Consider the following 15,439-nt stretch of genomic DNA (forward strand, 5'->3'; position numbering starts at 1 on the left):
AAGAAGACACACAGTAAGAAAACATGATTCACAAATTGGAGGCGATTAGACCAGTATGACCTCTGACCTCCCCTTCTCCACTCATCTATGTGTGTTTGTGTGTATGTGCCTGTGTGTGTGTGTGTGTGTGTGTGTGTGTGTGTGTGTGCGTGCGTGCGTGCGTGCGTGCGTGCGTGTGCGTGCATGTGCGTGTGCGTGCGTGTGTGTGTGTGTGTGCCTGTGTGTGTGTATGTGTGTATGCCTGTGTGTGCGTGCGTGTATGTGTGTGTGCGTGTGTGTGTTCCTGTGCGTGCGTGCGTGCATGTGCGTGTGTGTGTTCCTGCGCGCATGCGTGTGCGTGCCTGTGTGTGTGTGTGTGTGTGTGTGTGTGTGTCCTCAGGTTGCAGCGGTGCACTGTGCTCTCCAGTGGCGGTGTGTGTGCCCTCAGACCCCCCCCCCGCCCCCCCCCAGCCCCCGCCGGCGCCCTGCCCCTCCCTGCAGCAGTGGTGCCCGTTCCAGGGCCGCTGCCTGGAGCTCTCCAGCCCCTGCCCGCTCTCCTGGGGCCCCAACGTCTCCCAGGCGGGGGGGGCCCTCCCCCCCGGGGCCCTGCCCCCCGGGGTGCAGAGGCCCCGGTACTCCCTCAGGGACGAGGTGCTGGTGACGCTCCCCGCCGGCCCGCCAGCGCACGTCCTGGTGAGAGAGGAGGGGGGCTCACTATGGGGGGGGGGGGGGGGGGGGGGGGGCTCTGTCAGCTCCCAGTGGAACCAGTGGAGGCTCACTACGGGGGGGGGGGGGGGGGGCTCTGTCAGCTCCCAGTGGAACCAGTGGAGGCTCACTACGGGGGGGGGGGGGGGCTCTGTCAGCTCCCAGTGGAACCAGTGGAGGCTCACTATGGGGGGTATGGCCCCCACTCTGTGGCTGATTGTGATGTGAGGTGTAGTGCGCAGCTCAACAGAATGAGGTTGATGTTGTTTCCTCGTTGTCCTCATGTTTTGTCTGTCGAAGCGTCCGAGTGACACAGAGTGTCACAGAGTGTCACAGAGTGTCACAGAGTGTGTCACACAGAGTGTCCCAGAGTGTCACACAGTGTGTCACAGAGTGTCACAGAGTGTGTCACAGTGTGTGTCACAGAGTGTCCCAGAGTGTCACACAGTGTGTCACAGTGTCCCACACAGAGTGTCCCAGAGTGTCACAGTGTGTGTCACAGAGTGTCCCAGAGTGTCACACAGTGTGTCACAGAGTGTCACAGAGTGTCACACAGAGTGTCAGAGTGTGTCACAGAGTGTCAGAGAGTGTCACACAGAGTGTCAGAGTGTGTCACAGAGTGTCACACATTGTGTCCCAGAGTGTCACAGAGTGTCACAGTCTATCACAGAGTGTCACAGAGTGTGTCACAGTGTGTGTCCCAGAGTGTCCCAGAGTGTCACACAGAGTGTCCCAGAGTGTCACACAGAGTGTCCCAGAGTGTCACACAGAGTGTCACACAGAGTGTCCCAGAGTGTCACACAGAGTGTCACACAGAGTGTCCAGAGTGTCACACAGAGTGTCACACAGAGTGTCCCAGAGTGTCACACAGAGTGTCACACAGAGTGTCCCAGAGTGTCCCAGAGTGTCACAGAGTGTCACAGAGTGTCACACAGAGTGTCCCAGAGTGTCCCAGAGTGTGTCCCGTCTGTCCTCAGGTGCGAGAACATCTAGAAGACCTGCTGGTGTCCCCCGGTGACGTCATCGCCCTGCAGCACGACGCCGGCCCTGGTCGCCTCCTCCACTGCCCCGCCTCCCCGCTGTCTCCATGGCGACAACCTGTCCTAGCCCTCAACCTATCGGAGTGGTCCTGGGCTCGCAGCCCGGGGGGGGGCCACGCGGTGGACAGAGACCCCGGAGACAGAGACCCCAGAGACCCTGGAGACAGAGACCCTGGAAACCCTGGAGACCTTGGAGACCCTGGAGACCTTGGAGACCCTGGAGACCATGGAGACCCTGGAGACCTTGGAGACCCTGGAGACCATGGAGACCCTGGAGACCTTGGAGACCCTGGAGACCTTGGAGACCCTGGAGACAGAGACCCTGGAGACCCTGGAGACCTTGGAGACCCTGGAGACAGAGACCCTGGAGACCTTGGAGACCCTGGAGACCCTGGAGACCTTGGAGACCCTGGAGACCTTGGAGACAGAGACCCTGGCGACCCTGGAGACAGAGACCCCGGAGACCCCTGGGACAGAGACCCCGGGGTCGGCCTGGTTCTGGACGTGGAGGCGCTGGTGGAGGACGGGGAGGGGGGCTGGCTGGGGGAGGTGGTGTGCCCCGTCAGGGTGCTCTACGTGGGGCAGGCTGAGACCACGCTGCAGGGGGGGCAGCTCTCAGCGGGCCTGCAGACCGGGATCTACACCATGCAGGTCAGCCACACCACCCTCGTATCATAACCTGTGTCAGGTTAGGGTTAGGGTTAGGGTTAGGGTTAGTGTTAGGGTTAGTGTTAGTGTTAGGGTTAGGGTTAGGGTTAGTGTTAGGGTTAGTGTTAGGGTTAGTGTCAGGTTAGGGTTAGTGTTAGGGTTAGGGTTAGGGTTAGGGTTAGTGTTAGTGTTAGTGTTAGTGTTAGGGTTAGGGTTAGGGTTAGTGTTAGTGTTAGGGTTAGGGTTAGGGTTAGGGTTAGTGTTAGGGTTAGTGTTAGGGTTAGTGTTAGTGTTAGTGTTAGTGTTAGGGTTAGTGTCAGGTTAGGGTTAGTGTTAGGGTTTGTGTTAGGGTTAGTGTTAGTGTTAGGGTTAGTGTTAGTGTTAGTGTTAGGGTTAGTGTTAGTGTTAGTGTTAGTGTTAGGGTTAGTGTCAGGTTAGGGTTAGTGTTAGGGTTAGTGTTAGTGTTAGGGTTAGTGTTAGTGTTAGGGTTAGGGTTAGTGTTAGTGTTAGGGTTAGGGTTAGGGTTAGTGTTAGGGTTAGTGTTAGGGTTAGTGTCAGGTTAGTGTTAGTATTAGGGTTAGTGTTAGGGTTAATGTTAGTGTTAGGGTTAGGGTTAGTGTTAGTGTTAGTGTTAGTGTTAGGGTTAGTGTTAGGGTTAGGGTTAGTGTTAGGGTTAATGTTAGTGTTAGGGTTAGGGTTAGGGTTAGGGTTAGTGTTAGGGTTAGGGTTAGTGTTAGGGTTAGTGTTAGGGTTAGGGTTAGGGTGGATTTATAGTCCTCCGTTAAGTGCTGTACGTAGACACAGAGAGCCCTCTCCGTTGACGGAGAGCCCGTCAGACCCTCTCCGTAGCTCTACGTGCGCTTCCAATATTCTTTAACTCTCCGTCGAGGCAACGGAGACGGACAGGGAGACGGCAAAGGGCTGTGATCGGTCCTAATTTCCAGAATCACTTTCCCCGGTTTGACTTTGCACCTTGTTTACTTTGCACATTAAGGACTAATTAATCACCAAATAAGATTTGAAAAGCTTTGGAAGTTTATCTGCAACCACTATTTACATGGTCAGTAGTCAGCCTATGAGATCGATCGGGGCGGTGAATTGCATCGCGTATCCGACGGAGAACCGCGACTGCTGGAGGGGTCTCCGTGGTTACGGAGCCGTCCCCCCGTTCACCTGTAGTGTGTCTTCATGTCCCAGAGTCCCAGAGTAGGACTGACTGTGGTCTGCCCCCCCCCCCAGGTGAGCTCCGCCGAGCCGTCCTACCCGGTGTCAGCGTCCTGCCCCATCAGGGTGATCCCCCCCCTGGGGCTGACGGTGCTGCACCCGCCCTCCCAGAACGGGACCCTGTACCTCACGCCCAACACCACCCGCCTGCTGCTGAGGGTGGAGTCCCGCTACCGGACGGAGGTCTTCCAGCGCGCGCGCCCCGACCGCAGCGCCGCCTTCGGGCCGGGCTGCCCGGCGGAGTACGCCTCCGCCCTCCCGGAGGTCTGCTCCGGGGGGGAGGGGGGGGGGGGGGCCCGGTCTGTACGCGGTGCTGGACCTGGGGGGGCTGGGGGGGGCGGCGGCGGCGGCGGAGCCCCGGGGGCCGGTCTCCGTGGAGCTGGTGGCCCACAACGAGGTGACGGAGGTGAACCTGACGCTGGCCGTGTGGGTGGAGCGGCCGCTGGGGGGGCTGCTGGTGCTGCCCCACCCCACCAGCAGGGTGCTGATGAACTCGGTGCTGGTGAGTGGGTGCCCCTGTGTGTGTGTGTGTGTGTGTGTGTGTGTGTGTGTGAAGCCCCTCCCTCTCCAACGCCCTCCTCCTCTGTCCCTCAGAGCTACACGGCCTCGGTGGCCCAGGGGTCCAACCCCACCTTCAAGTGGACGGTGGACGACAAGCCCTACTTCACCTACTACAACACGGTGCTCAACGTCATCTACCAGCACACGGGCTGCTACAAGCTCACGGTGAGACGCCCGGACAGCCGCCAGTCAGCCGTCAGTCAGCCGTCAGTCAGCCGCCAGTCAGCCGTCAGTCAGCCGCCAGTCAGCCGTCAGTCAGCCGTCAGTCAGCCGTCAGTCAGCTGTCAGTCAGCCGTCAGTCAGCCGTCAGTCAGCCGCCAGTCAGCCGTCAGTCAGCCGTCAGTCAGCCGTCAGTCAGCTGTCAGTCAGCCGTCAGTCAGCCGTCAGTCAGCCGTCAGTCAGCCGTCAGTCAGCCGTCAGTCAGCCGTCAGTCAGCCGTCAGTCAGCCGTCAGTCAGCCGTCAGTCAGCTGTCAGTCAGCCGCCAGTCACCTGTCAGTCAGCCGTCAGTCAGCTGTCAGTCACCTGTCAGTCACCTGTCAGTCAGCCGTCAGTCACCTGTCAGTCAGCCGTCAGTCAGCCGCCAGACAGCCGTCAGTCAGCCGTCAGTCAGCTGTCAGTCACCTGTCAGTCAGCCGTCAGTCAGCTGTCAGTCAGCTGTCAGTCAGCTGTCAGTCAGCTGTCAGTCAGCTGTCAGTCAGCTGTCAGTCAGCCGTCAGTCAGCTGTCAGTCAGCTGTCAGTCAGCTGTCAGTCAGCTGTCAGTCACCTGTCAGTCAGCCGTCAGTCAGCTGTCAGTCAGCTGTCAGTCAGCTGTCAGTCAGCTGTCAGTCAGCTGTCAGTCAGCTGTCAGTCAGCTGTCTCACAACACAACCGAGGTCACCAGAATGCTGATGGCTTCTTCACCGTTCTTCACTCATTCTATAATATTATATTATATAAAATAAAATAATATTATATTATATTAATATTGTATAATATTATATAATATTATTTTTTATAATATATTTATATTATATTATATTAATATTATATAATATAAAAATTATATAATAGAATATAATATTAATATTGTATAATATTATATTATTAATATTATAGTAACTGGTGTCCCTCCTCCTCAGGTGACGGCCATGAACCACGTCAGCAGCGTGGTGCAGCACTTCAACGTGACGGTGGACACCCTGAGGCCCATGGCCGACCTGACGGTGAGCGGGGCCCCCGACGTGGTCCCGCAGGGGTCCGCCCAGACCCTGACCGCCACCGTGGGGCTGGACGCCTCCGTACCCGCCACCTTCAGGTACTGCTGCTGTACTACTGTAGTACTACTAGTACTACTACTGTACTACTATACTACCACTGTACTACTGCCACTACTGCCACTCCGGCCACCTTCAGGTACTGCTGCTGTACTACTGTACTACTACTAGTACTACTACTGTACTACTACTGTACTACTATACTACCACTGTACTACTACCACTACTGCCACCTTCAGGTACTGCTGCTGTACTACTGTACTACTACTCTACTACTACTGTACTACTACTATATTACTACTGTACTACTGCTGTACTACTACTGTACTACTGCTGTACTGCTGTACTACTGCTGTACTACTGCTGTACTACTACTATATTACTACTGTACTACTACTGCTATATTACTACTGTACTACTGCTGTACTACTACTATATTACTATACTACCACTGTACTACTACCACTACTGCCACTCCGGCCACCTTCAGGTACTGCTGCTGTACTACTACTGTACTACTACTCATACTACTACTCATACTACTGATACTACTACTATACTACTACTGATACTAGTGATACTACTATACTACTACTGTACTACTACTCTCTACTACTACTCTTCTACTACTCTCTGCTGGTGTCTCTCTGTTGGTGTCTCTGCTGCTGTCTGTCTGCTGTCTCTCTGCTGGTGTCTCTCTGCTGGTGTCTCTGCTGTCTCTCTGCTGCTGTCTGTCTGCTGTCTCTCTGCTGGTGTCTCTGCTGGTGTCAGTGGTTTCAGCTTCTATAAATATGTTTTATTGATCCATCCCAGAGGCTTGTAGTCGGTCCTGTTTCTGTTATATAAGAAAAGAAAAAAAAAACAATGGCAGCGACTTGTGAGCAGGGATAAATACTTAAAGAGCTTCTACGCTCTCTTTACAGTCATCTTGAAAACCAAATATGAAACCTCCAGAAAGTCTCTTCTTCTACAGGAGTTATCTATCGTGTGTGTGCGCGGCGTGTTACAGGACAGTGTGTGTCATGAGGACTCTATCGTCCTGTTGTGTCTTGTAGCCTGAGTCACTAGTCTGACGGCAGTCAGAAGGAGTCTCTCTCTGCTCTTTCTTCACCCTCCCACTTCTTTCTGACTCTGACTTCTTCATGGAGGACGTGAGAGATGTGAGTGGAGGCTGGTCACCGCCCGCCCCCCTCCCTGTGCTTCCCTCAGATCACCTCAGACTGCTTTTTGTTTGTGATGCTAGGTGGTCCTTCGGCGATGGCGGCTACCAGGAGTTTGAGTTCAAGCCCCCTTACCCCTCCTCCCTCCTCTGCCCGGACTCGCCCCATCAGGTGTCTCTGCGGAACAACGTGACTTACATCTACCCTCAGCCAGGTATCCCTAGCAACCACTTACATCTACCCTCAGCCAGGTATCCCTAGCAACCACTTACATCTACCCTCAGCCAGGTATCCCTAGCAACCACCTCCACAATGACGATGATGATGATGATCACTGACAACCAGGGATCAGTCAATCACACGCTTGCTCCTGAATAACGGATCCACCAATGCGTCACGTGTTTAGCAGAGAGCCTATGCATGACTAGAACCAGCGTTTCGCGGCTCACAGCGCGGCGCCTGCTCTTCCTCATCCTCTGTCCTGTGTCCGTTGTCGTTCCAGGAGTGTACATAGCGCAGGTCTCCGTGTCCAACCGCTACCAGAACATCAGCCAGAACGTCACCATGAACGTGTACAGCTTGCTGAACCGCGTGGACATCGAGACGGTGCCCGACCTGCTCCTGGCGGGCAAAGCGGCCAAATTCGAGGCCCACGCCTGGCCCTCGGCGTACGGCATCCACTACACCTGGGACTTCGGCGACGGCTCGCCGGCGCTGCAGGGCCGCGAGCGGCGAGTGGAGCACACCTACTCCCGCAGCGCGGCCTTCACCATCTGCGTGTCGGTCAACAACACCATCAGCACCACGGACGCCTGCAGGTGCCTGCAGGTGCACCAGGAGATCGAGGAGCTGAGCGCGGAGAGCAGCTCGCCCACGGAGCTCGACACGCCCACCGTGGTGGTGGCTCGCCTGGCGTCGGGGAGCAACATCACCTGGACCTTCTCCATGGGCGACGGGAACTCGTACACCGGCGCCGAGCCGCGCGCCTCCCACCGCTACACCGCCGACGGCAACTACACGGTCAACGTGACGGCCAGCAACGCCGTGAGCTCCGGCTGGACCCTCCTGCCCGTGCAGGTGTTCGTGTTCCAGGTGTTGGAGGTGAGGCCCTCCGAGTGCGTCCGGGAGCGCAGCCCGGTGGCCTTCCAGGCCTGGGTGTCCGGGAACGCCCCCGCGCCCCTCTACCGGTGGAGCTTCGGGGACGGCAGCGACGCCGAGACCCACCGGGGGAACCAGAAGGTCACGCACACCTACCAGGCCAGCGGGAGCTACAACCTCTCCCTGCACGTCTCCAGTCAGCTCAGCAACGCGTCGCAGGCGCACTTCTCCAGCCGCGTGTGCGTCCAGCCGGCCGTGGCCAACATCAGCCTCGCCCTGAACAAAACCCACTTCCACTCGGGGGAGCTGATCCACTTCCACGCCAGGGCTCAGCCGGAGTTTAACTACAGCTACCTGTGGGACTTTGACACCGGCGCCGACCCCGTGCTGATCCACGGCTCCGGGGAGGTTCGGTTCAGCTACGACGACCCGGGAACCCACTTGGTGACCGTCACCGTGGTGAACAACATCTCCTCCAGCAACACCAGCGTCCAGGTGGAGGTCCAGAGGCTGGTGGGCCAAGTGGTTCTCCAGCACAACGGCACGAGGTCCAGCAACCTGACGCTCAAGGAGCCGTACCTCTTCACCACCGCCTCCTCGTCCGCCGACGTCCAATACACGTGGAGCTTCGGCGACGGGACGGTGTTCGTGGGCCACAGCGTCGTCCACGCCTACAACCAGTCGGGGGTCTTCAACGTGACCCTGACGGGGGACAACCGGGTGAGCTGGAACCACACCGCCGTGGCGGTGGCCGTGTTCGCGCCGATCCGCGGCCTGACTCTCAACTCCAGCCTGGTGAACGTCCCGCTCAACGCCTCGGTCCACTTCGAGGCCCAGCTGGAGGAGGGCGACGGGGTGATGTACTCGTGGATCGTGTGCGACCGGGGCACCTCCATCCTGGGCAACAACACCATGTTCTACACCTTCCGCTCGGTGGGGACCTTCAACATCACCGTGAGCGCCGAGAACGGCCTGGGGGCCGCGCAGGTCAGCCTGCTGCTCTTTGTGCAGCGGGAGCTGGAGGGGCTGGCGGTGGTCGCCGAGGAGGAGGCGGGAGGGGGGGGTGGAGGAGGAGGAGGAGGCGGAGGAGGCGGAGGAGGAGGCGGAAGAGGTGGAGGCGCCGGCCCGGGAGGCTGCTGCTTCGCCACAAACCGCGTCCTCCACCTGCAGGCGGTGCTGAAGGAAGGCACCAACATGTCCTTCACCTGGAACCTCATCCGGCCGGAGGAGCCGTCCAGCTCTGCCTTCAACCTGACCACCAAGAACGTGGAGGTCAACTTCACGGAGCCCGGGACCCTGGAGGTGTTCCTGAGGGCCGTCAACCTCCTGGGCCAGCTGACGGTCAACAGGACCTTCCAGTTCCTGGAGCCGGTCGCCGGGCTCTCGCTGCGGATCAGCGACAACCCGATCGCCGTGGCCACCCCGATGAACCTGAGCGTGTCCGACTCCGGGGGCTCAGACCTGCAGTACCGCTGGTCTGTGGACGGAGACGTGATGCCCTGGAAGGACCCCTGGGTGGTCCACACCTTCACCAGCGCGAAGGTGTGGGTCGTCGGCGTGGAGGTCTTCAACGAGGTCAGCTCACGCAACGTGTCGGACGCGGTCAGCGTGCAGGAGGTGATCACGGCCCTGTCGTTCACGGCCACCAACGTCACGGAACAGAACTATGTCGCCACGGCGGTCAACGTCTCGCTCGCGGGGAGCGTCGTGACGGGAAGCGACGTCGCCTGGGCGTGGCTGCTGCCGGGCAGAAGAGACACCCGGAGGCACAGCTGGGTCGTGTTCTCCGAACCGAAGACGACCACCGTCACCCTGAACGCCACCAACGACGTCAGCGGGCGAGCCGTCTCCAGGGACTTCTTCGTCCAGGAGAAGATCCAGGGGCTGGAGCTGAAGGCCAGCAGGAAGATCGCCGCGGTCGGACAGCCGGTGGAGTTCACCGTCTCCATGGCAGCGGGCTCCGACGTCAGCCTGGTGCTCAGCATCAGCGGAGACGCCACGGTCACCCCCGAGCTGAACCAGACCTACGTCCATCACTTCAGCCGGGTGGACACCTACATGGTGAACCTCACCGCCCACAACCAGGTAACGTCTCATCCCCTACACGGTCAACCTCACAACCAGGTAACGTCTGATCCCCTACACGGTCATCAACCAGGTGACGTCTGAGGGAGTTCAGGTCCACAGTTTCGGTCATGTTAACAGAAAAGGTCTCTCTGATTAACTCCATGTGGTATCCATGTAGCCAAACGACACAGCGTGCCCCGTTGTGCCGTTGACACACTTTCCTTTGTCTCCTGACTCCAGGTGAGCTTCAAGAGACACAACCTGCAGGTCCAGGTGATGGAGCCTGTCCAGGGCCTGAGCATCGTGGACTGCTGTGACGCGGCCCTCGCCGTGGGCGTGAAGAGGACCTACGTGGCCAGCATCGTGACGGGCAGGCCGGTGCACTTCCTGTGGACCTTTGACCTCCACCACCTCCACAAGGCCACTCACATGAGCCAGGAGGTGTGATGCTCTTTTATAACGTGGAGGACGTCAGCAGTTATGTGGAGGACCGCCTTGTTGTGATGGCTCACGGTGTCGCTGCCCCCCCCCCCCCCCCCCCAGGTGACCTATACCCCCGAGGAGCCCGGCTCTCTCACCATCTACCTCAGCGCCTTCAACAGCCTGCACGGCCAGAACATCACCAAGCAGATCCTGGTCCAGAGCCTGATCAGAGAGGTGGAGCTGGCCGCCTTCCCCCTCGACACCTTCATCAACAAGACGGTGGCCCTGGTGGCGTCTGTGAGCCCGCGGGCCGCGGCGCTGCAGTGCTCGTGGGCCTTTGGAGACGGAACCGGCAACCTTCTCACCAACTCCACCACCGTGGCTCACGAGTACGGCCGGCGGGGACAGTTCCTAGTCACGGTACGTTTCCTTTATCGCAGCCGTTCAGAAATGCAATTTGATGTTTCTGTCTCTCGTTTATTTGGTCTGGAGTATATTATATATATATATATATATATATATATATATATATTAGGGCTGGGCAAGTTAATGCATTAATTACGTGTTAATTACGAGTTAATTACGCGTTAACGTATTCTTATTTTAACACGATTATTACAAATTGATGCATTAACGCACATTCTCTTTTCACTCACTTTGATTTTGAAAGGTTTTGCCCACAGAATGTCAACATTCATATCAGAAATAATTTTTGTTTTTAGTTCCACTTACTTCACATTTCATATTCAACCCACACTGTGGGTGAGTTAATAAAACTCCCTCAAGATCACTTGGTCTAGTTCTTTCTTATTAAGTACATTTGGTATGAATGATTTTAAAAGTGCAATTAATCGCGAGTTAACTCGCCAATGCTGTGCAATTATCGCTCCAAAAAAACGTTCAATGGTTGCCCAGCCCCTAGTGTGCACACAACACACTCAGCTCCACGCTCTCCCTCCAGGTGAACTGCAGTAACCTGGTGAGCTGGGGCGTGGCCCAGGTCCGGGTGAACATCAGGCTGCTGGAGTGCGAGGAGCCGGAGGTGCAGGTGGTCCAGGCGCCCCGTCTGGCCATCTGGGTGGCCCAGCCCACGCTGGTGGAGGCCAGCGTGGACCTGAAGGGCTGCGTCCGCTACGGCGCCCAGTACCTCTGGCAGGTCCTCTCCACCCCCCGCTGTGAGGACCAGGACGACCCCCCCCCCCACCACCACGCGGCGGCGGCGGCGGCACGCCCCCACCACCACAGGACGCTCCCCAGGCCCCCCGTCGCCGTGGCCCCCCTCCCGCCCGAGGTGGACGTGCGCCGGCTGCAGCTGTCCATCCCCAAGATGGTGCTGAGGGCGGGGAACTACAGCCTGCTGTTCTCCCTGTCCTACGACGGCATCCCGCTCAGGAAGGTGGCCTGTCTGCAGCTCAGCGTCATGGCCGCCAGGTGAGAGATGGTGCAGGAGCGTTCACCTGGTCTGTTAGCGTCCACCTGGTCTGTTAACGTCCACCTGGTCTGTTAGGATCCACCTGGTCTGGTAGGGTCCACCTGGTCTGTTAGGGTCCACCTGGTCTGTTAGGGCTCACCTGGTCTGTTAGGGCTCACCTGGTCTGTTAGCGTCCACCTGGTCTGGTAGGGCTCACCTGGTCTGGTAGGGTCCACCTGGTCTGTTAGGGCTCACCTGGTCTGTTAGGGCTCACCTGGTCTGTTAGCGTCCACCTGGTCTGGTAGGGCTCACCTGGTCTGTTAGGGCTCACCTGGTCTGTTAGGGCTCACCTGGTCTGTTAGGGCCCACCTGGTCTGGTAGGGTCCACCTGGTCTGTTAGGGCTCACCTGGTCTGTTAGGGTCCACCTGGTCATCTCATCATCATTTCATCTCTCCACCTCTCCAGTCTGGTGGCCATCATCGAGGGCGGGACCTACCGGGTCTGGTCCCGGACGCAAGACCTGCAGCTGAGCGCTGAGCAGTCCTACGACCCCAACATGGAGCCAGACCGCCAGGCCCTGCTGCACTACCACTGGGACTGTCAGAACACCTCCAAGGTAACTAACCTACTAACTAACCTACTAACTAACCTACTAACTAACCTAAACTAACCCTACCACTGGGACTGTCAGAACACCTCCAAGGTAACCTACTAACTAACCTAACATAACCACCACTGGGACTGTCAGAACACCCTGCTCACTGAACAGGGTTCACTCTCTCTAGGGTTCACTCTCTCTAGGGTTCACTCTCTCTAGGGTTCACTCTCTCTAGGGTTCACTCTCTCTGAACAGGGTTCACTCTCTCTGAACAGGGTTCACTCTCTCTGAACAGGGTTCACTCTCTCTAGGGTTCACTCTCTCTAGAGTTCACTCTCTCTGAACAGGGTTCACTCTCTCTGAACAGGGTTCACTCTCTCTAGGGTTCACTCTCTCTGAACAGGGTTCACTCTCTCTGAACAGGGTTCACTCTCAGTAGGGTTCACTCTCTCTGAACAGGGTTCACTCTCTCTGAACAGGGTTCACTCTCTCACTACAGGGTTACTACAGGTCAGCCTCTGTGCTGGGCGGGGTTGGAATGCTGTTTGTGTGATCCTAGCTGTGAATGGACGAGGCTCCAGCCCCCGTCCAGTCTGTTTTTCTCTTTCTTTAACTATTGAGTGGATTTCTCTCTGCATGTTTGGCGCTGGTCCTCACTGCTTCCACCATACTGCATCTGTTACTTAGACTCTTTCTGTTGCTGTGCCACAACGGCAACTATAACTTTTTCCACATGAAGAAATTATTATGTGGATAGTAAACGCAGACTCAGGGTTTCAAAGACAGTCAAGACCTTCTCTGTCTGTCTTTGTTCTCCGACGTTCTTCTTCTCCCTTCCTGAAGCCGTACACTTCTCCTGCATCCTCCTCCTCTCCCCTTCTCTCCTTTCCTCTCTAATATTTCCCAAGAGCCGTTCCTTTCCTCTAAAGATTCAGACGATATCGTGTGTTTCCTGACCCTGTCGCTGGGTCCGTCTGTGAGGCTGGAGATCACTGGAGTCGACTGCGACAGGACATGAAACCCTAAACAGGGTTAGGGTTAGGGTTAGGAGGAGAGGGTTAGGATGAGAGGGTTAGGGTTAGGGTTAGGGTTTGGGTTAGGGTTAGGGTTAGGGTTAGGAGGAGAGGGTTAGGGTTAGGGTTAGGAGGAGAGGGTTAGGATGAGAGGGTTAGGGTTAGGGTTAGGGTTAGGGTTAGGATGAGAGGGTTAGGGTTAGGGTTAGGGTTAGGGTTAGGGTTAGGAGGAGGGGGTTAGGGTTAGGGTTAGGAGGAGAGGGTTAGGGTTAGGGTTAGGGTTAGGAGGAGAGGGTTAGGGTTAGGGTTAGGGTTAGGGTTAGGGTTAGGGTTAGGAGGAGAGGGTTAGGGTTAGGATGAGAGGGTTAGGGTTAGGGTTTGGGTTAGGGTTAGGGTTAGGGTTAGGAGGAGAGGGTTAGGGTTAGGGTTAGGGTTAGGGTTAGGGTTAGGGTTAGGAGGAGAGGGTTAGGGTTAGGATGAGAGGGTTAGGGTTAGGGTTAGGGTTAGGAGGAGAGGGTTAGGGTTAGGGTTAGGGTTAGGGTTTGGGTTAGGGTTAGGGTTAGGGTTAGGGTTAGGGTTAGGGTTAGGAGGAGAGGGTTAGGGTTAGGAGGAGAGGGTTAGGGTTAGGGTTTGGGTTAGGGTTAGGGTTAGGGTTAGGGTTAGGGTTAGGGTTAGGAGGAGAGGGTTAGGGTTAGGATGAGAGGGTTAGGGTTAGAAGGAGAGCGGAGGATTGTGGCGCAGGAAGCAGAGCGGGTTATGTAACGCTGAGAGATAAACAAACACCGCAGCTGGTGCTGTGAGCCCCACCCTGCCTGACTTAATACACACACATGCATGCATGCTTGTCCACACGCACGCAGGCACGCACACACACGCATGCATGCATGCATGTACACTCACACGCACACACACGTGCATGCATGCATGTGCACGTGCATACACACGCACACACACACACACACACACGCACGCACACAGACGCATGCATGCAATCACCACACACACACACACACACACACACACACACACACACACACCGATTTTCATGTCTGTGTGGATCAATTTGTGGTGAACTAAAAAAAGCAACAAAACAGACAACAGGAGCGAAGAAGTGAAGAAGAGGATTCACCACATGAATCAAACTGTCAATAAAGAGACAAGGAGCAGCGAGGAGGAGGAGGAGGAGGAGGAGGAGGAGGAGGAGGAGGAGGAGGAGGAGGAGGAGGAGGAGGAAGACTCACAATACCCGAGTCCTTTCAAGGTAAAGTCCTCCAGTCTGACCTTCTGCCCCCCCCTGTCCCCCCCCCCCGTCCCCCCCCCCCCGTCCCCCCCCCCCCCCAGGGCGCGGCCCACTGCTCCAGTCTGAACTTCGGGCTGGGCCCCAGCGGCCCCGTGCTGGGGGTCCCCGGGGCGGAGCTGCAGGCGGGGGTGGAGTACACCTTCAGCCTCACCGTCAGCAAGCAGGGGATGGACCCCCAGAGCTCCACGCAGACCGTGAGACACACACTACTAACACACACACACACACATTAACACACACACACATTAACACACACACACACACACACACACACACACTCACACATTAACACACACACACACACACACACACACACATATTAACACACACACACACACACACACACACACACAAATAGTCAAACACACACACACACACACACACACACACACATATATTAACACACACACACACACACATTAACACACACACACACACACACACATTAACACACACACACACATTAACACACACACACACACACACACACACACACAAGGAGTCAAACACACACACACACACACATTAATGTTTGTCTCTTTGAGTTTGTGCCTGTGTGTGTGTGTGTGCGTGTGTATGTGTGTGTGTGTGTGTGTGTGTGTGTGTGTGTGTGTGTGTTAATATGCATGTGTGTGTGTGTGTGTGTGTATTGTGTGTGTGTGTGTGTGTGTTAAAATGTGTGTGTGTTAATATGTGTGTGTGTGTGTGTGTGTGTGTGTGTGTGTGTGTGTGTGTGTGTGTGTGTGTGTTAATATGTGTGTGTGTGTGTGTGTGTGTGTGTTAATATGTATGTGTGTGTGTGTGTGTTAATATGTGTGTGTGTTAATATGTGTGTGTGTGTAATGTGTGTGTGTGTGTGTGTTAATATGTGTGTGTGTTAATATGTGTGTGTGTTAATATGTGTGTGTTAATGTGTGTGTGTGTGTGTGTGTGTGTTAATGTGTGTGTGTGTGTGT

The 15,439-nt window shown here is 56.2% G+C and overlaps 1 protein-coding gene across 1 annotated transcript; it reads left to right on the forward strand.

Moving 5' to 3' along the window:
* Positions 1-427: 427 nt before the first annotated feature.
* Positions 428-14,677, forward strand: LOC311374638 (polycystin-1-like; the record flags this gene model as incomplete). Its single annotated transcript, XM_084490439.1, is given in 13 exon segments — positions 428-672; positions 1,662-2,375; positions 3,612-3,865; positions 3,867-4,098; positions 4,191-4,322; positions 5,278-5,453; positions 6,656-6,786; positions 7,075-9,755; positions 9,978-10,178; positions 10,281-10,580; positions 11,122-11,591; positions 12,038-12,188; positions 14,525-14,677. Coding segments are annotated over 13 exon segments (5,840 nt in total), but the record flags the coding sequence as incomplete, so codon positions are not given.
* Between the last annotated feature and the right edge of the window lie 762 nt (positions 14,678-15,439).

The sequence above is a fragment of the Micromesistius poutassou genome, assembly GCF_964030765.1.
Source record: "Micromesistius poutassou genome assembly, contig: SCAFFOLD_1275, whole genome shotgun sequence".
Taxonomy (NCBI): Eukaryota; Metazoa; Chordata; class Actinopteri; order Gadiformes; family Gadidae; genus Micromesistius; species Micromesistius poutassou.